The sequence below is a fragment of the Colobus angolensis genome, unplaced genomic scaffold (genome assembly GCF_000951035.1).
Source record: "Colobus angolensis palliatus isolate OR3802 unplaced genomic scaffold, Cang.pa_1.0 Scaffold3, whole genome shotgun sequence".
Lineage (NCBI taxonomy): Eukaryota > Metazoa > Chordata > Mammalia > Primates > Cercopithecidae > Colobus > Colobus angolensis.
The window spans coordinates 2,539,724-2,566,301 of NW_012116265.1; the positions used below are offsets into that span (position 1 = coordinate 2,539,724).

Here is a 26,578-nt window from a genome sequence, read left to right on the forward strand (position 1 = left end):
ACCAGCATTCTTGAGTTTTTCTAAGACCTAGGACTTGAGTTATGGGAGAAAGAAGAACCTCTCCCAAGCTCTGCCTTACCTACCAGCCACCTGGGAATAGTATTGGTGGAAAAGCAATAAAAAGAGTAAACGAAACTCTCAGCTGCCAAAGTAATGAGAGGAGGAGCCAAAGAGAACATACCTTGAGCTGCTTCTCATCACCTGGAAACCTTCAACCCTGAGTATAGAAGGCACTGATGCCCTTCATCTTGAGCCCTGGGGATAGGAGATTGGAGAAGCCTTGAGTTCCTGTAGCAGGCAAAGTGTTAATTTATGTCAGAAACAAAATAATAGAGGTAGTAGATAATGAACAAAAACAGCCTTTCACAAATTATCTGAACAATCTTTGTGACTGACTAGGGTTTCCGGGGTAGTATACATTGTAAAAGAAAGGGTAATTAATTTATAACCTTTTAAAAATTTCCTATGAAAGTTAATTCTGTGTATCAAAAAATAATTCATTTTCTTCTTAGTGTAGCAGCAAATACAGATAAGTAATACATAAATATAAAGCAAATATAGATATAATCTAGTATATGAACAATGCTTTTGGAAAGCTGGGCTGGTACATATCTCAGTAAATAAAAAAGGAGTCCTAATAGTAAGAACTAGGAGTAATTATTTTTAACACATGACTCTTTAATAATAATGTGTTAAGCTTTTTTTACATAATAAAATAATATAATTTAACATTAGGAGAGAGCCAAATCATTATTTCAAAAGTGGTTGTCTCTTATGAGTGGCTTTTTATAAAATCTGCTTGACATATTAGAGAAAGATAAGCCATTGTGTGTTTATTTTAAAATGCTACGTATGTTTTTGGTATTCATTTTAGATCTATATTGATGTCAATGTGAACTCTAGGCTGGGCCATGTACATTGACTTGTTCTTAATATAAAATTATACATTGGCAGTAAAACTCTTAAAAATGGAAAATAGAATGGTGGTTCCCAGGTCTGAGAGAAGAGGGAAGAGGGCAGTTGTTGTTCAATGGATATAGTTTATTTTGCACAATGAAAAGGTTCTAAAGATCTGTTGCATAACAACGTACATATGGTTAACAATACTGTATACTTAAAAATGGTTAAGATGGTAAATTTTATGTTATGTATTTTCAACCACAATTTTTAAAAATTTTAAATTATGAGTTTAATTAAACTTTGGAAAGACACTGAAATTATTTATGCCCTGAAGCTTTTAATTCCAAAAGTTCTTAGTGAGTTTTATTTTCTTAAAGTTGTAGTCCCAAAGCATTAATTTATTTACAAACCCTTACAATACTGCTTGTTGGCACACAGCAAGCATTATATAAATTTAACTCATTTAATCCTCATTAAATTCTATGTGGTAGGTATTATTTTGTTTTCTGTCATTTTATAATGGCCATTTTCTAATATACAGAGAATTTGAAAGAATTGTATGTTGAATACCCTTATACTCACTACCTAAATTCTGCAAGTAGTATTTTTTTGTATTTGCTTTTGACATACGTGTTCATAGCTATATTTATTTATAAATTTATCTTATTTTAAAAAATACGTTTCAAAGTAAATCGCGGATATCAGTATGCTTTGAGGATAAGTAGTTTTATGCCCATTTACATTACTGGGAACTGAGACACAGACAAGTAATTTGTCAAGGTCACACAGCTTTTAAATGGCATAGCTAGGATTTGGATCAAGCCTTTCTTAACCACTTCTGCAGAGTACTAGTTCACATAATATTAATAGATACTACCTTAAAAATAATTTTGTGGTTAAATAAATCAACAAATGTATCTTAGTCTTGATGACCTACATGTATATTTTCATAATACAGTATCTGTAAGGTTCAGCAGTAAAGAAATCATTTAACTTTGTTGAAGCCCACCATTTCCACATTTATTCTACCGAAGCACTCTGCTCCCCACCTCTCCCCCAAACAGAACACCTATTATAAGATAGGACTAGAATTCAGTGGAATATGTTATGGAAAATGCTAATTTATAAGATACCCTAATTTTATTTGTTCAAGACAGAATACATTTTTGAAGAGTTTATATTTTTAAACATAGTCCTAAAATTTTAGAGCTGACAGGGATCCTAGAGTTCATTGAGACTAACACTTTCATTTCAGAGATGTAGTAATGGAGACATAGAGTATTCAAGTGATGAACGCATACTATATCATGTCCAGATATTTAGTGGCAGAAGTGGAACTAGAACCTACCCTAGAACCTGGGGATGGCATTTAATTTAACTGATACTCAGTAAATGTTTGTTGAATAAATTAGTACATCTTCTCAATCCATCCAGTTTTTTCCCCACTATGTATCTATCTACATATTAGAATTTTCATTTATTTTTGGAGTATATTGGTCAGTAGAGAGTCTAATAAACACTTTAATGTATGTTAATCTTTGGTACAAATGATATATATAGTTCCTAAATTCCAAAAAAAGTTTTATTGTAATGTATAACATACAGAAATTTATGTAAAATATGCTATACCATTTAACAAATAATTATAAAGCAACCCCTGGTTAATCACTCAAGTCAAGAAATAGAGCATTGCTGGTACCTGAGAAGCCCCCAGGAGCCTCCTTCTATTGCTGACCCTCTTAATTTTTTTTTCTCTCTCTTTTTTTCTTTTAGCTAATTTGACAGGCCATGCAGAGAAGGTGGGGATAGAAAATTTTGAGCTCCTGAAGGTCCTAGGAACTGGAGGTAAGTCGTAAGTTAATTTTTAAGGAAAAAAAAAGTACTTATTATATCTATGATGAAGGATTGATATCCCCAATATAGAAATTAAAATTTAAAAAGCATGAGGAATCCATTAGGAGAACTGTCAAAGAACATGAACAGACTATTCATAGAAGCACAAAAGGCAAAAAATTAAAAGAATTGGCAAAGATTTAGGGAAACCAATCCCTTTTACTGTGCTGTTGGGAATGTAAATTAGTTCAGCTTTACACAGGACACGAAATTTTATTTTATTTTATTTTATTTATTTATTTTGAGATGGAGTCTAGCTTTGTTGCCCAGGCCAGAGTGCAGTGGCATGATCTCGGCTCACTGCAACCTCTGCTTCCTCGATTCAAGCGATTCTCCTGCCTCAGCCTCCTGAGTAGCTGGGATTACAGGCGCCTGCTACCACGCCTGGCTACTTTTGTGTTTTTAGTAGAGATGGGGTTTCACCATGTTGGCCAGACTGATCTCGAACTCCTGAGCTCAGGTAATCGCCCTCTTCGGCCTCCCAAAGTGCTGGGATAATAGGCGTGAGCCACTGCGCCCATCCAGGACACAATATTTTTAAAAATCACTAGCATTGATAGAGTGCTTGTTAGATGCCAAGTGCTCTGTGGAGGGCTTTGTATTGATTGTCTTATTCAATCTTCATTCAACTCTATTGATATTCAATGCACATAATTTGTAATAATGAAAAACCTAAGACTGTTTAGAAACCCAACGATAGGGCTTTGGTTAAATGGAACATGGGTCTGTATGTTCTATAATGTATATAATGGATTAACATGAGCTACTTTTATTAATACTTTGGAAGGCTCTCCAAAATAAGTTTTAAAAAAGCTACAGAAGAGAATGTATAATATACAAAACATTATATGAATAAATATAAATATCTACATGTATATATGGATATGGAAAATATCTGCATGTATATATGTATGCAGAAAAATCTCTAGGTGCCTGGGTGTGGTGGCATATGCCACCACAGCACTTTGGGAGGCACTTTGGGAGGCCAAGATGGGAAGATCCCGTGAGGCCAGGAGTTCAAGACCAGCCTGAGAAACATAGTGAGACCTCATCTCTATAAAAAATAAAGAAAAGAAAAATCTCTGGGATATACATGGTTATATACACTAAAATCTTAGTAGTAGTGGGATTTTACATGATCTTGGTTTTGTGCTTTGAACTTTCCTTTGCCTTCTGGATTTTTGCTACCACTGCTGCTCTTGCTGCTCAGGAATCAGGGCTGACTTAAGGGGGATGTGACCTATGCAGTTGTAAAGATCCCTGCACGTACAAGAGCCCCACGTTTGGTGTAATGCTCTGCTGTCACTGTTCTGAAATTGTTAGTAATTCATGAACAAGGCACTCGCATTTTCAGTTTTATGCTAGGCCTTGCCAGTTACACAGCTTCTTGTCATGTGTATGTTTCCTATTCAGTTCTCTCCCTGGACTGTGTTGCTCTGCAGTCACTGCTGCTATGAGAACTGGCTTCTGTCATTTTTCTCCCATCAGGTCAAGGTACAAAGGAGGACTTTAACTCTTCCCCCCTCACCCCGCCCCCCATTCTCAGCAGGTCTAGAATCTCTTTTCCTGGAAGACCAGGGAGAGCCTCAGATGACAGACCATTTTTCTTCTCCACTACAGTTTAGCTTCACACTCTCAGGGACCTCAGAGTTCTAGCCCCTGACAGGATGGATTACACCTGTCCATATAAGGGTATCTGCCCATCCCTTCCAAAATGCCAAGCATTATAGCAAGAGAAAAAGCCTTTCTCTTGAGGCTTCTGTAATCAATACCAGCCACTTCTCTAGCCTCACGTCTGTTTTTTGTTTTGTTTTGTTTTGCTTTTTGAGACGAAGTCTAGCTCTGTCACCCAGGCTGGAGTGCAGTGGCTCTATCTTGACTGGCTGCAACTTCCGCCTCCTGGGTTCAAGCGATTCTTCTGCCTCAGCCTCCTGAGTAGCTGGGATTACAGGCATGCGCCACCATGCCTGGCTTATTTGTTGTGTTTTTAGTAGAGACGGGGTTTCACCATGTTGACCAGGCTGGTCTCAAACTCCTGACCTCGTGATCTGCCTGCCTCAGCCTCCCAAAGTGCTAGGGTTACAGGCGTCAGCCACCGCACCCAGCCTGCCTCACATCTATTTGAGTTCACTTATGTAAGCTGTCTTTAGATCATTTAGTAATGAGCCTTCATCTACGGCCCTGCCTGTATCTGTATAAGGTCTTTATAACCTCCCTGAGTAGTTTAGCATGCCATGTAGGCCCAATTTTTACAGCTACCAGTGAATAAGCACAATGAATAGTCTATTCCCATCAACTAAGCATGTTATTGTCGGAAATTTAGTGTAACTGTCAACTTGGAGATGTTATTGTACATTTCCACCTTCAGGTAATTTGTTCATATGTATTTTTTAAAAACTCAAGCTCTACCCCACTTGCATTCCTAAGAAATCATGCTTTCAAAATATCAAAATAATATCCTTTATTTCTACCTTTGTTTCCTGTTTCAAAGGCAATATCTACTCAAAGGGGAAAGAGGGTCACAGTTCTGTGGTGACTTATTTCCCTTAAAAATAGTGCTTGTGACATCTGGTCAAAAGTTCTTAAGGTTGATATATATTATAGATTGTTTTTATAATATCTTTTATCTGCATGTTTTTATCTGTTTTATCTGTATGTGGCTTTTTTTCTTGGTAACAACTTTATTGCGATATAACTCATGTACCATATTGTTCCATCATTTAAAGTGTGCAATTCAGTGGTTTTAGTATATTCACAAAGTTGTGCAGCTATCACCATAGTCAATTTTATATCATTTTCCTTACCTCAGAAAGAAACCCTGAACCCGTTAACTGTTAATGCCCAAGCAAGCTCACCATCCTCCCCAGTCCTGAACAACCAGTAACTGAATTTTCGTATCTATATATTTGCCTCTTCTGGACATTTCATATAAGGGAAACATACAAATGTGTAGTCCCTGGTGACCAACTTCTTTCACTTAGCATAATGTTTTCTAGGTTCTTTCATGTTGTAGTACACATCAGTACTTCATACCTTTTTTTTTTTTTTTAAACGGAGTCTCACTGTGCCACCCAGGCTGCAGTGCAGTGGCCCGATCTCACTGCAACCTCCACCTCCCTGGTTCAAGTAATTCCCCTGCCTCAGCCTCCGGAGTACCTGAGATTACAGACACATGCCACCATGCTCGCCTAATTTTTTTGTATTTTCAGTAGAGATGGGGTTTCACCATGTTTGCCAGATTGGTCTCGAACTCCCGACCTCAGGCAATCTGCCTGCCCCAGCCTCCCAGAGTGCTAGAATTACAGATGTGAGCCACTGTGCCTAGCCAGTACTTCGTACTTTTTATGACTTACTATTTCATTGTACAGATATACCACATTTTGTCTCTCTGTTCATCAGGAGATGGACATTTGGGTTGTTTCCATCTTTTGCCTGTTATAAGTAGTGCTGCTTTGGAGACTAGCCTGGGTAAAATAGTGAGACTCCCATCTTGACAAAAATTTAAAAATTGGCTGGGCATGATGTGGTACGTGTCTGTAGTCCTAGCTACTTGGGAGGCTGAGGTGGGAGGATTGCTTGAACAGGAGTTTGAGGCTGCAGTGAGCCATGATTGTGCCACTGTACTCCACCCTAGGCAGCAGAGCAAGACTCTCTGTCTAAAAAATAAACAAATGCGTAAATATAATGCTGCTGTGAACGTTCATGTACAAATTTTTGTATGAACATATGTTTTTGTTTTTCGTTTTCAGATACTTTATAAAAAGTGATGCACACTTTTAAATATTTTGAATACAAGGTTCTGTAAATTCTCTCAAGTTCTGTTTAAAGTAATTCTTGATGTGAGAATGATGTTCCAGGCCGGGCGCGGTGGCTCAAGCCTGTAATCCCAGCACTTTGGGAGGCCGAGACGGGCGGATCACGAGGTCAGGAGATCGAGACCATCCTGGCGGTCAGGAGATTGAGACCATCCTGGCTAACACGGTGAAACCCCGTCTCTACTAAAAATACAAAAAACTAGCCGGGCGAGGTGGCGGGCGCCTGTAGTCCCAGCTACTCCGGAGGCTGAGGCAGGAGAATGGCGTAAACCCGGGAGGCGGAACTTGCAGTGAGCTGAGATCCGGCCACTGCACAAAAAAAAAAGAGAATGATGTTCCTTTTTTACTACAGGTTAGGTTAAATAATTTTAAAACAGGAAGAAATCTGATGATCTTCCTTTTTTACTACAGGTTAGGTTAAACAATTTTAAAACAGGAGGAAGTCTGTGACAGAAAAATATTATATGCTTAAACTTTAATCATAATCTGTATTGCCTGAAGAGTTCATGGTGTCTTGGCATGTTTCCTGCCATCTGCCATTTAGATGGCAGAATTCCATCTAACTTATCTATAATCCAATGATATAAAATTGCCAGGAAAATAGGATTTGGGTAAACAGAAACTTTCTTAGTAGGTAACTTATGCATAGTAGTTTCTCAAATATTTTTGAATGAATGGATGAGTATACTTATTCCATATAGTAAGGGACCTTGTTATATGTAAAGGTCCTTGAAAATTTGAAAACAAATTGCTATTCTTATTTGCAATGTTTACATGACTTTCCATGTTTTAGAGATGCCTTTTTCATATTGAAGTTTTAGAAATGTCAGTTTTTACGTTTTTTATCAAAAGCAAAACTTAGTAAAAATATTAGTACAGTTGATCAAATGAAACTGCTGTTTATATACTTTTAATTAATCCAATTCTTATTTATTTTAAAAATAGATTTATAGCAGTTTTTAAGGAAAACATTATCTCAGACTGAGACAGATATGGTCAAAGCTAAACAACTTAATCTGTAATAATAGATAACTTCTCTATAGCAAAATAGACATAGCATCTACAGAACCTTCTCAAGGACACTATTAAAATGTAATATTAGTGATTAATTTCACCATTGAATTTTACAGTACTTAACAAGAACAATGAGATTAATTCTATCCATTGATCTGTTAATTTAATGTATGCAGTATATTCCAAATACAGAAGCAGAAAGAAAAAGGCAATCTTAGGGCCTGGTGCAGTGGCTCATGCCTGTAATCTCAGCACTTTGAGAGGCTGAGGTGGAAGTATCACTTGACCCCAGGAGTTCGAGACTAGCCTGGGCAACATAGTGAAATTTCATCTCTACTGAAAATAAAAAAAAAAAAAAAAAATTAGCCTGAGGTATTGTAACACTCACTTATAGTCCCAGCTACTAGGGATGCTGAGGCAGGAGGATCTCTTGAGTCTGGAAGGTCGAGGCTACAGTGAGCCATGATTGTGCCATTGCTCTCTAGCCTGGGAGATAGAGCAAGACCCTGTCTCACTATAGCTTTGAACTTCTGGGCTCAAGCAGTCCTTTCACCTTGACCTCCTGAGTAGCTGGGACTGCAAACATGTTCCACCACACCCAGCTTGCTTGCTTGCTTATTTATTTAGTAGAGACAGCGTCTTGTTATGTTGCCCAGGCTGGCTTCAAACTCCTGGGCCCAAGAAATCCTCCTGCCTTGGCTTCCCAGAGCGCTGGGATTATAGGCATGAGCCACTGCGTGTGGCCACAGTCATTATTAAACCCCTAAAGTGCTAGATAAGGAATTTTCCTTACTCTTGCCAGGTGATCTATGCAGTTGAGTAGTCTTTCTATCAACTGCATAGAGTTCTTAAGCTTGAAAAAATAAAATGGGAGCAGGAATTTAGAGAAGCAAATAAGCTGCCTGAGGGCAGAAGTTACACTGGAGAAATCCACCAGTGAATTGTGAACTAGTTCTTTGGGTTTACCATTTTCATACTTCATATATAGGAGACAGCTTCTAAGGCACTCAAGAGGTACAGAAGGCTACTGCTCAGTAAAAGAGTAAATGAGAAAATAAAAATCTAGCCTGCAAAGGGAGATGGAGGGGAAACTTTTCTAGCTTAGCATTGGCTTTGGGTGAAGGAAACAGATAAGTAGTAAAAGCCTTCCCTGAGTCACAGCCTTAAACCAAACATCATACAGGTTTGCAGCTTCAGTGTGTTATCCACTTATGTGATTAAAAAAAAAAAAAAAAATCCCGGCCAGGCACGGTGGCTCATGCCTGTAATCACAGCACTGCGGGAGGCTGAGGCAGGCGGATCACCTGAGGTCAGGAGTTCAAGGCCAGCCTGGCCAACATGGGAAAACCCCATCTCTACTAAAAATACAAAAATTAGCCAGGCATAGTGGCAGGCACCTGTAATCCCAGCTACTGTGGAGGTCGAGGCAGGGAGAATTGCTTGAATCCGGAAGGTGGAGGATGCAGTGAGTTACTACACAGAGGAAGACTCTATCATATATATATGTATATCACACAAACAAGTATGAATTTAGTTTATTCTACTTATGAATTGGTAGTGTTCCCAACAGCACTAGCAAAGCAAATGTAAATCATCTCTGGGGGATTTACTTAGATCTTAAGGAAATAGCAAAGAAAGTTTTACAGACATGATTTTACTATCAAAAATCACAAACATCCAAAAAGCAAAGCACTATGAGTGAAAGAAGTGGAAACAACAAATAGTAGAATTAGACCTAAAGAGACTGTTGGAATTATTAGATATAAAATATAAATGTGTATTTTTTTAATTAAAAAGAGATTTGGTTGTAATATTACGGAATAATACATGTTAAAAAATGACCAGATTGGAAAAAGAACCAGTAGTCCTTCTAGGAGTGAAAAAAACAATTCAAAGTATAAACTCAATGGATGGTTTACTAGTAGATGAGATATAGCTAAAGAGAAAATTAGTGTGGATTGGAAGATAGATTTGAAGAAAATATGCAGAATATAGAATGGAGAAAAAAGAGATAGCATATGAGAGAACTATTAAGACATAGAGGATAGGCCGGGTGTGGTGGCTCACAACTGTAATCCCAGCACTTTGGGAGGCTGAGGTGGGAGGATCCCCATCTGTCTGGGCAACATAGTGAGACCCTGTCTCTAGAAAAACAAACTAACTTAGCTGGGCATGGTGGTGCATGTATGACTGTAGCCCTAGGCACTCAGGAGGCTGAGGTGAGAGGGTTGTTTGAGCCTGGGAGGTCAAGGCCACAGTGAGTTAGGATCACATCACTACACTCCAGCCTGGGTTGACAGGTAGTCTCAAAAAAAAAGAGAATAGACAGAGAAGATACAATATTTTTCTAATCAGACTTTCAGAAGGAGCTAATAGAATGAGTAGAGGCACTGTTCAAAGAAATAATAGCTGGGAGTTTACAGGATTAAATGTAAATTTGCAGAGAGCAAATCTATGCATACAAATATAAAGAAATTCTTATGTAGATACATCAGAGAGAAACTGATGAACACAAGAGACAGAGAAATACCTGAAAAGCCGTCAAAGAGAAAAGACTTATTTATAAAGGAACAACAATTAAACAGTGGACTTTAGAACAGCAACCCTGGAAGCCATGTAAAGTGGAATAATATCTTCAAAATGCCCAGCGAAAATAGCTGTTACTCTACAATTGTATACTCAGCAAAACTGTTTTCCCTAAGTGTGGGCAAAAAGACACTTGTTTTTTTTTGTTTTTGAGACGGAGTCTCGCTCTGTCACCCAGCCTGAAGTGCAGTGGCACGATCTTAGCTCACTGCAACCTCCACCTCCTGCGTTCAAGTGATTCTTCTGCCTCAGCCTCCTGAGTAGTTGGGACTACTGGCGCATGCCACCATGGCTGGCTAATTTTTGTATTTTTAGTAGAGATGGGGTTTCACCATATTAGCCAGGCTGGTCTGGAACTCCTGACCTCATGATCCGCCTGCCTCGCCCTCCCAGAGTGCTGAGATTACAGGCATGAGCCACCACACCCAGCCAAAATTTTCAAACATACAAAAGCTGAATGTGTTTTCTACCAATAGGTCCCCTATGACAATTTTAAAAGAAGTAGTTTTAGGGGGAAGGAAAATAATCCCTGGAGAATTTTCCGAGATGCAAAAAGGATTACTGAACAAACAGTCTAAAGCGTAAAGCTGTGGTCATGACGTCTCATTTGTGGAGTTGAAAAAAGAAAACTAAAGAATTGGACAAAATAGCATTTAATTTGGGAGGTGGACAGGAGTTAGTTTTCTGACGTAATGTTCCTCAAAGTTTAACATGCACAGTAATCTGGAAATCTGTAAGTTACCAAACTGATTGAAAAAGGTGTGAGAAACCTGCATAGTCCTATAACTGTTAGATTGGTCAGTAAGTACAAATCCTCCTACTGGAAAGACACTCAGTACAGTTTTAAGAATGAGTTCTGCCACACGTTCAAAGCATAGGTAATTCTGATCTTCCACAAACTCTTTCAGAGAACAGGAAGAGGGGGATTATTTCCTCCAACTCATTGTATGGGTCCAGTATAACCTTGATTTCAAAAAATACACTAGGACAGTAAAAAAGGCAGATTATCAGCCCATTTTTGTATATGTGAAAATTTTAATATCAAATTTGTATAATCAAACCTTGTGTATATTTTCTTTCAACACATTTTATGCTTTGACTCATTATCTATTATACCTCCACATTGAGTAGATTGGTCACAGGCCTTGAAGACAATTCTACAAAGCTAGGAAACAGTTTACCTGTAATTTTTTTACCTTTGCATTTCCATTTCATGCGTGTGCAGTTTTATAATGGATCAGTTGTCGGCCATGGAGACTGCTTTTCTTTTTCGCCAGCTGACAGTTTCTTATGAGAAAATGGGATAACTAAGAAATGTCATTGTGAGTATATCTGCATTTAAAAAAATCACAGTTTTGATGACTAAATGGAGTAGGTGGAAGCTTTTATTATGAATATAATAAAATCTCAATTTTTATTCAAAAATTTTACCACTAATCTTTCAGTTTCATTACCTTTTTAAGATAATTTTTTTTTTCAGCACTACTTAGAATAATAGAAAAGCCTCATCAGATGTCTTCATGTGTCATGTAAGGTTTTCTTTGGAAATGAAACTGAAAACTCTTCTGATGAAATAATTTCTATATATTTAAACTAGAAAAAATGCTATTCATCAAATATCCTGAAGGCTTTGTGGAATATTTAAATATGAAAGATTTACTTTTTGCCATTTAAATACATATAATATGCATAAAAATCTTGTTTACTCAGATTGACTTGCTTCTCTTGAACTGTCTAGTTTCCTTTGGCTTATCACTAATCTTCTTGGTCAGTTTTCCAAGCTAGAAACTTTTAAATAATTTTGGATTCTTTTTGGATTCTTCTCTATTTTGGTCTCTTTCTCTTTCTCTTTTTTGAGATGGAGTCTCACTCTGTCACCCAGACTTGAGTGCAGTGGTGTGATCTCAGCTCACTGCAACCTCTGCCTCCCAAGTTCAAACTATTCTCCTGCCTCAGCTGCCCAAGTAACTGGGATTACAAATGCGCACCACCATGCCTAGCTATTTTTTGTATTTTTAGTAGAGACAGCATTTTACCATGTTAGCCAGGCTGATCTCAATCTCCTGACCTCAAGTGACCCACCTGCCTCGGCCTTCCAAAGTGCCGGGATTACAGGTGTGAGCCACTGTGCTCAGCCCAGCCTCTTTACTTCTGTTTTCTCACAAAGTCCTATAATTTTCCCTTTAAAGTGATCCTTGGATTTACCTTTTCTGGGCCTATGAACAGAAAGTGCTATCACTCATTTTACCTTATGTATGAATTCTTTCAAGGGGTGTCTTAACCTGTCTGCCTTTCTGTATGCTTTCTCTTCCATTTATGCATTTTAATATCATACTGTTATACATAATATACAGTCTTATTAAAATACAACATTTTCATGCAGTTTTCCTATTTAAGAACTTATACTGCATTTTTTCCCAGTTAACTATTCAAGCCCAAATTCTTGCCTTGCTTTCAGTTTCCCCTGTTACCTTTTTTCGCCCAGCTTACCCTGATACTCTGCCTACTTTCTATTTTTGTTCCCCAACTTTTATTTTAGGTTCGGGGGTACATATTCAGGTTTGTTACCTGAGTAAATTGCCTGTCGCTGGTGTTTGGTGTAAAAATGATTTTCTCACTTAGGTAGTGAGTGTAGTACCCTATATGTAGTTTTTCAGCCATCACTCTCTTCCTACCCTCTCCCTCAAGTAGGCCCTAGTATCTATTGTTTCCATTTTTATTTCCATGTGTACTCAGTGTTTAGCTCCCACTTAAAAGTGAGATCATTTTCTTTTCTTACATCAGTTCACTTAGGAAAATGGCCCCCAGCTGTATCCATGTTGCTGCAAAGGACATGATTTCATTTTTTTAAATGGCTGCATAGTATTCTGTGGTGTATATGTACCATATTTTCTTTATCCAGTCCACCATTGATGGGCATCTAGGTTGATGCCATGTCTTTGCTATTTTGAATAGTGCTGCAGTGAACATGCAATGAACATATGAGTACATGTGTCTTTTTGGTAGAATGATTTATATTCCTTTGTGTATATACCTAGTAATGGGATTTCTGGGTTGAGTGGTAGTTCTTTTTGAAGTTCTTTGAGAAATCTCAACTGCTTTCCACAGTGGCTGATGGAATTTACATTCCCACTAGCAGTGTATAAACGCTCCCTTTTTTCCACAACCTCACCAGTATCTGTTATTTTTTTACTCTTGAACAATAGCCCTTCTGACTGGTGTGAGATGGCATCTCATTGTGGTTTTTATTTACGTTTCTCTGATGATTAGCGATGCTGAACATTTTTTCATATGCTTGTTGGCCGTGTGTATGTTTTCTTTTGAGAAGGATCTATTCATTTCCTTTGCCCATTTTTTAATGGGGTCATTTGTTTTTTGCTTGTTTTTGTCTGCCTACTTTCTAGTCTGGTTTGTTTTCCTTCACTTGCCTACAATTATGTGTATTTTTCCACCCTCTGATGCCCTGCCTTATCTTGTTCCCCCATTGGTAGTACTCATCTTTTTTTCCACCTGTCCAAATCCTGCCCAGATTGCTTTATTCTCTGAATTGTTGCACTGAGCCTTCCATAGAGAGCATAGCACTGACTTGTTCTCTGAATTTTCTTCACATCTGCAATCTTTCCTCTAGATTGTAAGCTCTTAAGATCATCCCTATATATTTTTCCAACCCTGTTGCTCTGTGCCCCTACCTGCCCATAATCCAGCATCGTATGAAGTGTAATAATAGTCTATCAGTATGTCATTTATGCTGTTGTCTCTAGCAGTACTCTTCAGATTGATACGCAAAAGCCCAGGAAATATCTTTGGTTCATCTTTTAGAATTTGTGTGATGATGAAATTTTGGGTTATTTTGGGGAATAATGATTATATTTTTATTTCTTTTTTTTTTTTGAGACAGAGTCTCGCTTTGTCGTCCACGCTGAAGTACAGTGACACGATCTCTGCTCACTGAAAGTTCCGCTTCCCGGGTTCACACCACTCTCCTGCCTCAGCCTCCCGAGTAGTTGGGACTACAGGCGCCCGCCACCATGCCTGGCTAATTTTTTGTATTTTTGGTAGAGACGAGGTTTCACCATGTTAGCCAGGATGGTCTCAATCTCCTGACCTTGTGATCCGCCCGCCTTGGCCTCCCAAATGCTGGGATTACAGGCATGAGATACTGTGCCTGGCCCTTTATATCTTTTTTAATCTCTCCTGCTGCCTTCCTTTTGACCATTTTGCCTTCTTTGAGCTATCTGTCCAAGTGTGGGAGAAGAAGGTGTTTAAATGTACCTGTGGGTGTGCATTATCAGTAATTCTAATAATAAAGTGCAGCATGAAGGTCTCAGCTAAAGACTTTAGTATTCTCTGGATTTTCTTTTTTTTTTTTTTATCATATATGGTCATGTACTTTGAAGAGCTGATGTGGTCTTGTCTTACCTTGACAAAAAGGAAAAAAGAAAAATTTTGCCATGTAAGAGTAAAGGATGCAGCCAAGTTGATTCACTCTTCTGGTTTTGGTGCTTTCACACGGTTGTAGAGTACTTGAGCATCGAGGATAATGTGGAAGACTCAGGTTTGCATCTTGACACTGTGGTTGCTTACTTGAGTTTCTTGAGTTAATCATATGAACTCTGAGCTCAAATCCGTTTGGCTTAAGTTATTATAATATTACCTATCTCACAATGTTCTTATAAGATTAATAAGATAATGAATATGAATTGCCAATTACTAGATAACCATGGGTTGTGGTTATTTATTGAACAGGGAACTCCATTGTAAAGCTGTAACCTAAATTGAAAAAACAAAATTATTTAGGACTTACTTATAAGAAGAGATTATTTATTTATTATTTTATATAGTCACTTACTTTATTAGCGTCTCTGAGAGTAATTTCAACTAAAGTGATATTTTTAATAATAAAAATTTAACAAGTGAGAAAATACCTCATAAATGAAATGTTGCTAATTGCAATTTTGTTAGCATTTATGAGAAGTTGATTTGTATGTTATCTTAAGCATAACATGTCAAATGGAAAGATTGTATTTCTTTCTTTTTTCTTTTTTTTTTTTGGGACGGAGTCTTTCTCTGTCACCCAGGCTGGAGTGCAGTGGCATGATCTCAGCTCACTGCAACCTCCACCTCCCAGATTCAAGCAATTCTCCTGCCTCAGCCTCCTGAGTAGCTAGGATTACAGGCGCCCACACCACGCCTGGCTAATTTTTGTATTTTTAGTAGAGATGGGATTTCACCATGTTGGCCAGGCTTCTCTCAAACACCTGACCTCAGGTGGTCCACCCGCCTTGGCCTCCCAAAGTGCTGGGATTACAGGTGTGAACCACCATGCCCAGCCTCTTATTTGTTTTCTTTTAACTATTCAAACATCGTAGATTCTGAACCATCTTAGTGTATTGTAGGTTAACACTCCTCTGCTAAGATATATGTGACATGAGTAATAAAATGTTTTGATCGCCTGACACATAATAAGTGCTATGTAAGTTTTAGCTATTTTGTTTTTCAGTTTTAGCTGTTATTGGGGAAGCTGAAAGGGAATGTAGCTCAGCTTCTAAAAGAGTTAATGTAGTACATTACCAAGCTTTCAGATTAGCTTTATACATAAGTGAATGTCATTTCTTAATGAGTATTTTTTGTAAAGCCTAAAATGTGTCCTGCAGTAAATAGAGAAATAACAACCACCAAAGGTCTTCCTGGTTTCAGGCCTTGCTGGTGCATTTATTTCCACTCTACAGCCAGAATGATTTTTCTGATGGGCAAATTTGATTCTGTCACTTTTCAATTTAAAACCTTTCAATTCATTCCCGTTGGTCTTGGGATTCATTCCTTTGTATTTACCAAGAGGCAAACACTGTTCTGGGTGCTGGAGGTAAGAGTAGTGAGTATTAAATATGTATGTGTTATACACACACACACACACACACACACACACACACAAACACACACAAAGCATACAACATAGAACCTTGTAAATGGAATAGTATGGAGCTGGTCTTCATGTAATGCAGAGTTATTTCTGAGTTTATGAAACCTTGGCGTGAGTGCCAGCAAAGTGTAGAAATTCCGAGGGCCTTGCTTATGATAGTGTCTAATGAGCAATAACCGTTTGTGCCTACCTTGGTCCCTCGTGTCCTCTTAAGAAGTTCACTTTTTCCTTATGTGGATTTCCTTTGTTGTTGTTGTTGTTGTTGCTGTCATCTAATCAACAGTAGATCTTGTAAGTTTGCTCTGTGGAAATACTGGTTTTCCAGTTGAGGCTGTCTTTGGGCTGCTTACCCCAGCCTTAAGTGCCATCTTGAAATGTAATTTGTCATAATTCTTTACTCATTGGTCCCAGATGCTATGAATATTCCTGATAAGGTAGCTTTTTTTCCTCCAACCTTTTTTTTTTTCAAACCACAGATTTACAGTAACACATTTCATTTATTAAATGAGACATACTTGTTTCTCATGGGTAATTTGTTACTAGAGAGTGCTGTAAATTGCACTAGGCAACTTAAAGACATTGCTACTTTTTGATGACGTAATAGAGGGAAAAATACTTTGGTTGAGTCATGTAAAAGACTGTTAGAAAAGTATGACGACTTAGTCATCATTTGTCATTTTATTCTTTTAAGTGTTCGGAAAGTATCCGTATTAAAATAATACCTTTAAAAGCATGTATTCATTAAATTGTCAAAATTGTCATTCAAAAAATTTATAATTTTGCATTTGTGTATGTGTATACCCACTATACCTTATGCTTCAGTGTAAGCCTACAATATTTGTGTAAGTCTTAGAGGTTAAATGTTTGTGATGTTTTATGCCGTAGTAAAAAGATGATTCCATATGAAGTGTCAATTGACATTGTCTCTCTAGTGTAAATACAATTTTATTTATTATCGATACTGTGTTAGGTCATGTTAGTTAGAAGCAGAGCCCAGGACATGGATTTGGGCATATGTGATTTACTGCAGGAGCACTCTCAGGAGAACAAGAGTGAGGGAAGGAGGGTGGTCGGGGAGGAGCCTAAACAAGTGTGTGGTCTAAGCAGTGGTCTGGATTCAGCCTGGACTCATGGGAAGTTTTGGAGCAAGAGCAAAGAGGCAGGCCTTTTATACCTGTGTTAGTCATTGGCTGCAGGCTGCTTGAGTGAGGGTGGAGTAGAGAATGATGGCATATAACCTTCCGGGTGTGGCAGTCCCTGTCCATCGGAGGTCTTTCTCCAGCAGCCAGCACTCACAGCAGCTGGACAATAGGTGCCCCGGCCTATAAAGGGGATCTGGCAGACACCATCAGCACCCACCACAGATGGTCATTAACTCCAGCAGTGAAGACATCACTATTTCGTTAGGAAAACAGCTTGTCTTCTGAAATATAAATAGAGAATTATTTATGAATATGCTTCTTAGTCTTCTTTTGATTCCTGTTTTATCATATTTCTTTTTTAGTAAGATGCTGTGGTAATCATGTTTACCAGATTGAAATAAGCACACCGGGAGGCATAGCTAGTATGGTTGATGACCAAGTCACCATTTCACAAGATTCCGATAATCTGGAAAGATGAATTTTTGCAGTGATTAATGTGATTCTTCAGTTAGTAGAAATTCTCTCTTATGACACAGTTGGTATGTGTAGGTAATTTTAAAAAGTTGGTTCAAGTGGGAATCATTTAAAAATCATTATATATTTTTTGAACATTTTTTACTTAAAATGTGTAAGAATACTTCACTTGTGAATCTTTGGATGTAAGCACAGGACTCTGAGTATAGGTTCAAAGCAGTGGTTTATTTTGCATAAACCATGGTTGAATCCATCATCTAAAAATAACAGTTTCAGATTCTTTAGAGTGAGAACTAGACACATTTGAAGTAGTCTGCATACAAAATCCTTTTAGATTTTCACAGTTTCCCCCTAGCCTTTTACAGTTGTTTCACTCACACCTAATTTTTCAGCAGTTCCTTTCTTCAAAGTGTTTTGCTTATATCTAGTCCTTTCAAAGCATTCATCCTCATTTTTCTCTTTCACATGCACATTTCAGTGTTTTATGTAATATTTAATGAATTTGCATAATAAGAATAACATACAACAAGCAGAAACAGGCAAAGCAACAAGTATCAGTGACTGGCATGGAACTGCATGGGCGCAGAAACACACGGGTAAACTAGTCATACCTTGTCAGTGCGCAGGGGGTGTTTTCAGAGGGAAAGGGGAGTATAAGACTAAGTCAGTGTTAGCAGCTGGCTGAGTAGAAGTCATTTAAGAGTGTTTCTACTGTATTTTTTTAAGTAGTAGTTCAAGTTCAATAGTTAATAAGTTTGTTATGAACCCAAAGTGCAGCATGCCTAGTAAACATTCTATTCACGGTATAATTTTAAGCTGCATTAACAAAAGTTTGAGTGAAAGAAAACATTGCTCTCACCTTGGTTGAGCAATTCAGGTCCTAGTGAGAACAGCATGTCCAAGTTGAGCACCATAAGGAAGGCCATAAACCAGGGGCCTCTGAACAATGGCTCTTATTCCTGGCTCGTGGTTGCTTCCTTCAGAATAATGCATGTAAATGTGTACACACACAAAATTTTGCATGCATTTAATAATGTTACATTTTAAATTGATTGTTTTTACAAATTAAAAATATTTTTTAACAAATTAACCTCATACCATTTTAATGTAAAAATTAAACACGGCCGGGCGCGGTGGCTCACACCTATAATCCCAGCACTTTGGGAGGCCGAGGTGGGCAGATCACCTGAGGTCGAGAGTTTGAAACCAGCCTGACTAACATGCATGGAAAACCCCATCTCTACTAAAAATACAAAATTAGCCGGGCGTGGTGGCTTGTGCCTTGTAATCCCAGCTACTTGGGAGGCTGAGGCAAGAGAATTGCTTGAACCCAGAAGGTCAAGGTTGCGGTGAGCCGAGATCGTGGCATTGCACTCTAACCTGGGCAACAAGAGCAAAACTCCGTTTCAAAAATAAAAAAAGATTAAAGGCTACTTAGGAACATTTTTAATAAATTCAAATTTTGCAAATAAGTGAAAAGATAAGTTTATGCTCAAGAAGACTACTTTGGCTTGGCTTTAAAAATAAGGTGGAATTCTGCAGTGGTTTCTGACATGGCAGCATGAATGTCTTCTTGTTTTAAAACTGTCAGTCATTTTTAACTTTTCTTTATTATAGCAACAAGTGCTTAAAACCTGGTTCACAATAATTGTGGTAAATGGAATAAGAGCCACACATTTGGAACAGCAAGCTGAAAAGAAACCTACTCCAAGGAACTAGAAATTTTTCTGTGACACTTCCTTTGGTTCAGTTTATATTATTTCTTGTCATTAAGCCCCTGAAATCATTATCAACAAAGACTGTCGACATTTTGCTATCCACATCAGGTAGAATAGAATTATAAATCCACATTTCAATTTGAACATAAGTGACCTTTATAACATATCTGCAGTGTTCTTCCAGCCTATAGAAAGCTATCTCCAGCTTTGGAAAAATTTACATAGTTGATCCAGTTCTCTCTTCTGAAATGGCTGCTTAGCTAAAAGAGCACAGACGTTTTCCGCAGCATTCAAAATGGTGTCTGTAGGGCCATGAATTGAAAAATTTACCTCATTCATGTGGTCTCAAATATCAGCCAAGCTAAATCAGTAAGTAATCATTCCTGTCATTTGTTCTTAGAATGTACTTTCCCTCAAGCTCAAAAAGTAGAACCTCTACCTCGAGTTCAGTCAAACGCTGCAGGACTAGTCCTCTGGAAAACAGTGAACTTCGTGATCTCAGGCTGAGTGCGGTGGCTCACGCCTGAAATCCCAGCACTTTGGGAAGCCAAGGTGGGTGGATCACTGGAGGTCAGGAGTTCGAGACCATCCTGGCCAATATGGTGAAACCTCATCTTTACAAAAAATACAAAAATTAGCTGGGCGTGATAGTGGGCGCCTGTAGTCCCAGCTACTTGGGAGGCTGGGACGGGAGAAACGCTTGAACCTGGGAGGGAGAGGTTGCAGTGAGCCAAGATCATGCCACTACACTCCGGCCTGGGCAACAGAGTAAGACTTGGTCATAAATAAATAAATAAGTAAGTAAGTAAGTAAGTAAGTAAGTTTAGAACTTCATGTTCTCTTTTGCTCTTCTTTTCTCCATTCCCCTTTCCCCTCCCCTTCCTTCCCTTTCCTTTTCTTTCCTTCTTTCTTTTTCTTTCTCCCTTTCTTTCTCTCTCTCCTTTCTTCTTTTTTTTTCCCCGAGACAGGGTTTGCCCTGTTGTCCAGGCCAGAGTGCAGTGGCATGATCTTGGCTCTCTGCAACTTCTGCCTCTTGGGTTCAAGCGATTTCTCCCACTTCATCCTCCCAAGTAGCTGGGACCACAGGCATGCTCCACCACACCTACATAATTTTTTGTATTCTTTGTAGAGACGGGGTCTCCTTATGTTGCCCAGGTTCATCTCAAACTCCTGGGTTCAAGTGATTTGCCTGCCTGTGCCTTTCAAAGTTCTGGGATTACAGACATGAGCCACTGTGCTCATACCTTACTCATATTTCTTTTTTTTCTTTTTCTTTTTTTTTTTTTTGAGATGATGTCTTGCTCTGTCCCCCAGGCTGGAGTGCAATGATGCGATGTCAGCTCACTGCAACCTCTGCCTCCTGGGTTAAAGCGATTCTTCTGCCTTGGCCTCCCGAGTAGCTGGGATTACAGGCACCCACCACCACGCCCAGGCTAATTTTTGTTTTTGTTTTTGTTTTTGTTTGAGATGGAGTCTCTGTTGCCAAGGCTGGAGTGCAGTGGCACGATCTCGGCTCACTGCAAGCTCTACCTCTCGGGTTCATGCCATCCTCCTGCGTCAACCTCCTGAGCAGCTGGGACCACAGGCACCCACCACAATGCCCGGCTAATTTTTTGTATTTTTTGTAGAGACAGGATTTTACTGTGTTAGCCAGGATGGTCTCCTCCTGACCTCATGATCTGCCCACCTCGGCCTCCCAAAGTGCTGGGATTACAGGCGTGAGCTACTACCCCCAGCCAACTTTTGTATTTTTAGTAGAGATAGGGTTTCACCATGTTGGTCAGACTGGTCTGGAACTCCTGACCTCAGGTGATCTGCCCACCTTGGCCTCCCAAAGTGCTGGGATTACAGGCGTGAACCACCACGCCCGGCCCCCTGTTCATATTTCCTAACAGAGTATCTTGAAAAGACCTTAGCTCTGATGTAGTTGAAAAGATTAACAGCGGTAGACATGACTTCTGTGAGGATTGCTAATTGAGCATTTCATGCTATTGCATGTTGATGCAGAAATTAGAGTTATACCTATTAAGGCATGAAGGTAGTTTTTTTACCGAAGCAGCTCCATCCAAGCAGGAAGTACTATTGTTTTATCTTTCTTTTTCTTCCTTTGGAGACAGGATCATGCTCTGTCACACAGGCTGTAGTGCAGTGGTGCAATCATGGCTCACTGCTATCTCAAACTTTTAGCCTCAAATGATCCTTGTACCTCAGACCCCCAAAGTATTGGCATTATAGGCATGAACCACTGAACCCAGTCCCTATTTTGTTTATCTTTTTTTTTGGCCAAAGTAGTTTTCACTATGGTAGTCTTTGCAGTTTCTTAAAGATACTTTAAAAATAAGATTACTCTAATAATGTCAGGGCACACATAATGAATGAAAGGCAGGAGTTGGCTGCACTTGCAGGCAGTCATTCATCCAGTTGCAAACTAAAAGAAAAGAATATTGCCACCAATTCCAGTTTCAATGGCCGCTCTTGAAATACTGGAGAACAAAAAGGTGGTTCTGGAATAGATAGCATTATTCAACAGAAGGACTACTTTACTTTCTTTCTCTGCTCTGAGCTATAAACTGACTTAACCAGGTAAGGTGGCTTCTTCAAGATCTCTCCAGTACAGAATGTGTTTTCTCCCCATTCTGCAATGTGATAGTCTTCTGGGTGCTTTAAAAACAAAACTGTTTGGAGGCAACTACGATTTAATTACACAGCCTTCTTAGAAGTAAGATTGTTATCTGAAATACTTACTGTTGGGAAGGTTGTAAGGCACTCCCTGAATGTTGTTGATAATAAGCAACCACTGATACTTAGTATGTGATGAAGCATTGTAGCTTAAATGTTAATCATGGCAACTATAAAAGTAAAAACAAAATATTTATGAGCTTCATTATAGTTTTTCCCTGACATTGTCTGACAGATGAACACAATTGCATTGGCAGAGTACGTGGTCTTTAATTCGTATTATTGGGAAACTTCTGGATGTTCTCACATGGCAAGGATGATTGTTTATTATTTGACCATATAGAGTGTAACATAGCAATCAGGCTGATTTTATATTATTTGATCGTATATATTGACATCCTACCTCATGCATATTTGGAGTGAAATACAATAGTTTTTAAAGTAACAGAAAGAAATCAAAGAGAAAAATATTTACAACCCCACAGAACATATCAGTAGAACCTCTTAGTGGTGAGAGGTCTCAGAGTCATCTTACTTTGAGATTGGTTTAAGGAGGAATATGGAGATGGCATGATAGTGTTTTTAAATATTTAAAAGATTATCTTAAGAAGAATGATATTCTTTTTTAAGTCCAGAGGGTATGGAAGGACAAATGAAAATTATAAAAAGTTCTGCTTCCAGTCAATATAAAGATTTTCTTTCAGACTGAGTTTCACTCTGGTTGCCCAGGCTGCAGTGCAATGGTGCACTCTCGGCTCACTGCAACCTCCACCTCCTGGGTTCAAGCGATTCTCCTGCCTCAGCCTCCTGAGTAGCTGGGATTACAGGCATGGGCCACCATGCCTGGCTAATTTTGTATTCTTTGTAGAGATGGGGTTTCTCCATGTTGGTCAGGCTGGTCTCGAAACTCCTGACCTCAGATGATCCACCTGCCTCAGCCTCCCAAAGAGCTGGAATTACAGGCATGAACCACCACGCCCGGCAATATAAGGAAGATTTTCTGATAGAGCCTCCCATCAATAAAATGGGCCACTTTGCAAAACTTCCTCCTCTTGGAGGTAGGAGCACGGGGTCCATTCACTGTTAAAACAGCTAACTTGCATTGTCACTTCTGTTTAATCTCTGGTTCCCTATTTATTTGCCTATGAAGTCATTCACTTAAGTGAAGCAGCTGGACTACAGGTAGGACTGTGGGCCCAGGAGTCAGACTAAATGGCAAGTGTGATCTTGGACAAGTGACCCAACTTTTCTCTACTTCAGTTTCTTCATTTATAAAATGGAGATAATAGTTCTCACCTCCTTACAGGAGTGTTGTAAGAATTGAATGAGTTAATATATATTGTAAGTGCCTGACAAGTACTCAGATGTTAGATTCTAACACCCAGAAGTCTGTGTGTCACATGGTCAACACCTATGTTGAGGGCAGAGGTAGCAGGAAGAAGCTGAACATCCATGTTTCAGTGATGTTGTGGAAAGAATTCCTGGTTTTGACAGCATAGGTGGATTTCCTGATTTCTAAAAACCGTAGTGCTCTGGAGATAGGAACCTGGGATAACAAGAATTTAGGGTAGGTGCCATGTGTATGTAAGGAACGCAGAAGTTGCAGGGCTGCTTGTGGAAGACTTTACTTTCTCCTGAGTTTATATAGTGGCTTGCCCTGTTGGAAGGCATAGTGCATAGTATTTTCTAGCTTCATTTTGTTGCTTCTGAATAGATAAACATTTTTTTATTTTTATACTCTATTTTGTTAGGTTCCAAAAGTTGTCATTGTATCTTTTTGGTTCACTTCTGCCTTACTAAGGTCTCAACCTATAATTATTGTATTTCTGATGAGATAATACGCAAACCTTTGTGAACTTTTTCTGTGCCCTGGAAATGTATTCAGTATGTTTACAGTACTGGTTATATTAAGATCCAGAATGTCTGATTACTTGCACTTGTGAGGAATCACTTTTTTGTTCATTTATGGTTCAGAGTGTGGTCCGTGGAGTCACACTCTTTGCATTTGAATCAGTTCTGCTGCTTCTTGCCACAGTCTTTGGGCCAGTTCTGTAACTATTCTGAACACATTTCCTCATGCGTGAAGTAGAATTGCTAAAAGCACCAGCTTCACTGGCTGTTGTGAGGATTAAGTGAATCAATATGTTTAGTGCAGAGCCTGGCATCAGCAAGTCCTTAATAAATGTTGGCGCTCCTTCTCAGGATTATTAGTCTTTCACTGATCTCTTGCACATTGTGTGTTGTTACTAATCCAGTTCCCAAAGTACAAAACTGAATAACATATGGAGTACAAGAGCTTCTTCTAGTGGGTGGATTACAATAGAATTAGGTGGTAAATACTGTAGAGTGTGAACACTGATCTGGGCCCGAATTCAAACTAACTCAGTAATAGTCTGATTAAAGCATTTAAGAGAGACTGGACTTAAACATCCCAGAAAGCATTTGCCATTTAAAACAGATTAACTGTAGCGAATTGATACCTTGCAGGGATGAAGTAGGGGACTCACCTTTTCATTCCCAAAGTGTTTTTGTTTTTTTACCTTCCCTTCTTCCTCCCTCTTCCTTCCACTTCTTCCTGCCCTAGCCCACTTCTCGAAGAAAATAAATGCAGAGAACCTGCTCTGCCCACAGGCACAGTGCCCACACGACCCCAATTCCTCCACCTGGAGGAGGGGCACCACACATAGGATTGTGCCCAACAGAGTCCTTATTATGAAAAATGTGGCGAGGTTGACCTAGTAAGCTGTAGATTATTGCCCAGAGATACAAAAGGGCTTCTGTCTGTATTGTATGCAGTTTAGGATCTTCTTATGTTTTAAGTCTGAAGATCTCTTTTGTTCATGTAATGTCAGCTTATGTTGCTTTAGGCTTTTTTATAAGTATAGAGGAATAATTGAGGCATTTGATTTATATATATATGTATGTGTGTGTATATATATATATGAAATTCTTATTAAGAACTGCCTTCATTTATCTACATCAGTAACAAATATATATATACACCTAGAAGTTTTATCTGATGTCTAAAATGTCCTGGTTGTTCCAGAATTGGATTGTGGTTAGTTGACCATAATAACAGCTAGTTTCCTACAGCTAAAAATATTGAGGAGAGAATAACAGTAAAAGAGTAAAAGCATAATTTTGTCAGCAGTGGCTAGATATGTAAACATTGAGGGTTAGACCTAGAAATATATTTGGTTAAAATTCAAGAAATCTGTCAAAGAACTGTTTGAACTGGTACCAAGGATGCTTTTTCCTTTAAAGAGTATATTTTTTTGTGCATTAAATAAATTTAGTTCTACTAAATTACCATTTTGCCTGTGTAGCATTTTAATTCTTTTTGTTTTTTTCTTTTCATTTTCAGCTTATGGAAAAGTATTTCTAGTTCGTAAAATAAGCGGTCATGATACTGGAAAGCTGTATGCCATGAAAGTTTTGAAAAAGGCAACAATAGTTCAAAAGGCCAAAACCACAGAGCATACAAGGACAGAACGACAAGTCCTGGAGCACATTAGGCAGTCGCCATTTTTGGTGACATTACATTATGCTTTCCAGACGGAAACCAAACTTCATCTCATTTTAGGTAAGTGTCAGTTGTTATCAGACTTTTTATGAAAGCATTTTTCTTTGGGTCTTAAGTTATAATGTTCTCGAAGGACAAGATACTATGGACTTAGAAGAAGTGAAATTTTTGATTCTCATTCTTTGTGGTGGCATCTCCTGGAATATCATGCATTACTCTGGATTTGAGGCCTCCCATTATGAAAGAATTTACATACTTGTATTCCACACTCTTTTCTTAGTCTTTTTTTCTTTCTTTCTTTTCCTTTCTTTTCTTTTTCTTTTTTTTTTTTGGAGACAGAGTCTAGCTCTGTCACCCGGGCTGGAGTACAGTGGTGCAATCTCAGCTCATTGCAACCTCCGCCTCCCAGGTTCAGGCAATTCTCCTGCCTCAGCCTCCTGAGTAGCTGGGACTACAGGCATGCACCACCATGCCCAGCTAATTTTTATATTTTAAGTAGAGATGGGGTTTCACCATATTGGCCAGCCTGCTCTCGAACTCCAGAACTCAAGTGATCTGCCTGCCTTGGCCTCCCAAAGTGCTGGGATTACAGGTGTTGAACTGCCAATCCCAGCCCTTCCTTTATTAATGTTAAGAAACATTTGAATTGCTAGGGGTATCTACCTCCCTGGGCAGTATGCTTCCATTCAAATGTGAGGAACTGATTGGTGAAGTGGGCCAATTTCTGCTTTAGAAGTTCTCAGAATGAACAGGTTTAGGCTGACAAGGGGATGTTCATGGAAACCAGTAATGGGGGAAAATAAAAAAGAAAGAAAATACTTCTGTTCCTACAGATGCTTTGCATTTCTGGTGAAAAACTTGATTAGCTACTAATCAGTCAGCCTTTACACTCCCATTTCCACCCTAGGCACTTT

The 26,578-nt window shown here is 38.7% G+C and overlaps 1 protein-coding gene across 2 annotated transcripts in view; it reads left to right on the top strand.

Annotated features, from left to right (window-relative positions):
- RPS6KA5 (ribosomal protein S6 kinase, 90kDa, polypeptide 5) overlaps positions 1–26,578 on the top strand; it is a 199,765-nt gene that overhangs the window by 57,500 nt on the left and 115,687 nt on the right. For both annotated transcript variants that reach the window (XM_011949415.1, XM_011949416.1), the window contains exons 2-3: positions 2,674–2,745; positions 25,506–25,724. In XM_011949415.1, the coding sequence (XP_011804805.1) occupies positions 2,674–2,745; positions 25,506–25,724 (291 nt within the window). The remainder of the gene's footprint in view (positions 1–2,673; positions 2,746–25,505; positions 25,725–26,578) is intronic.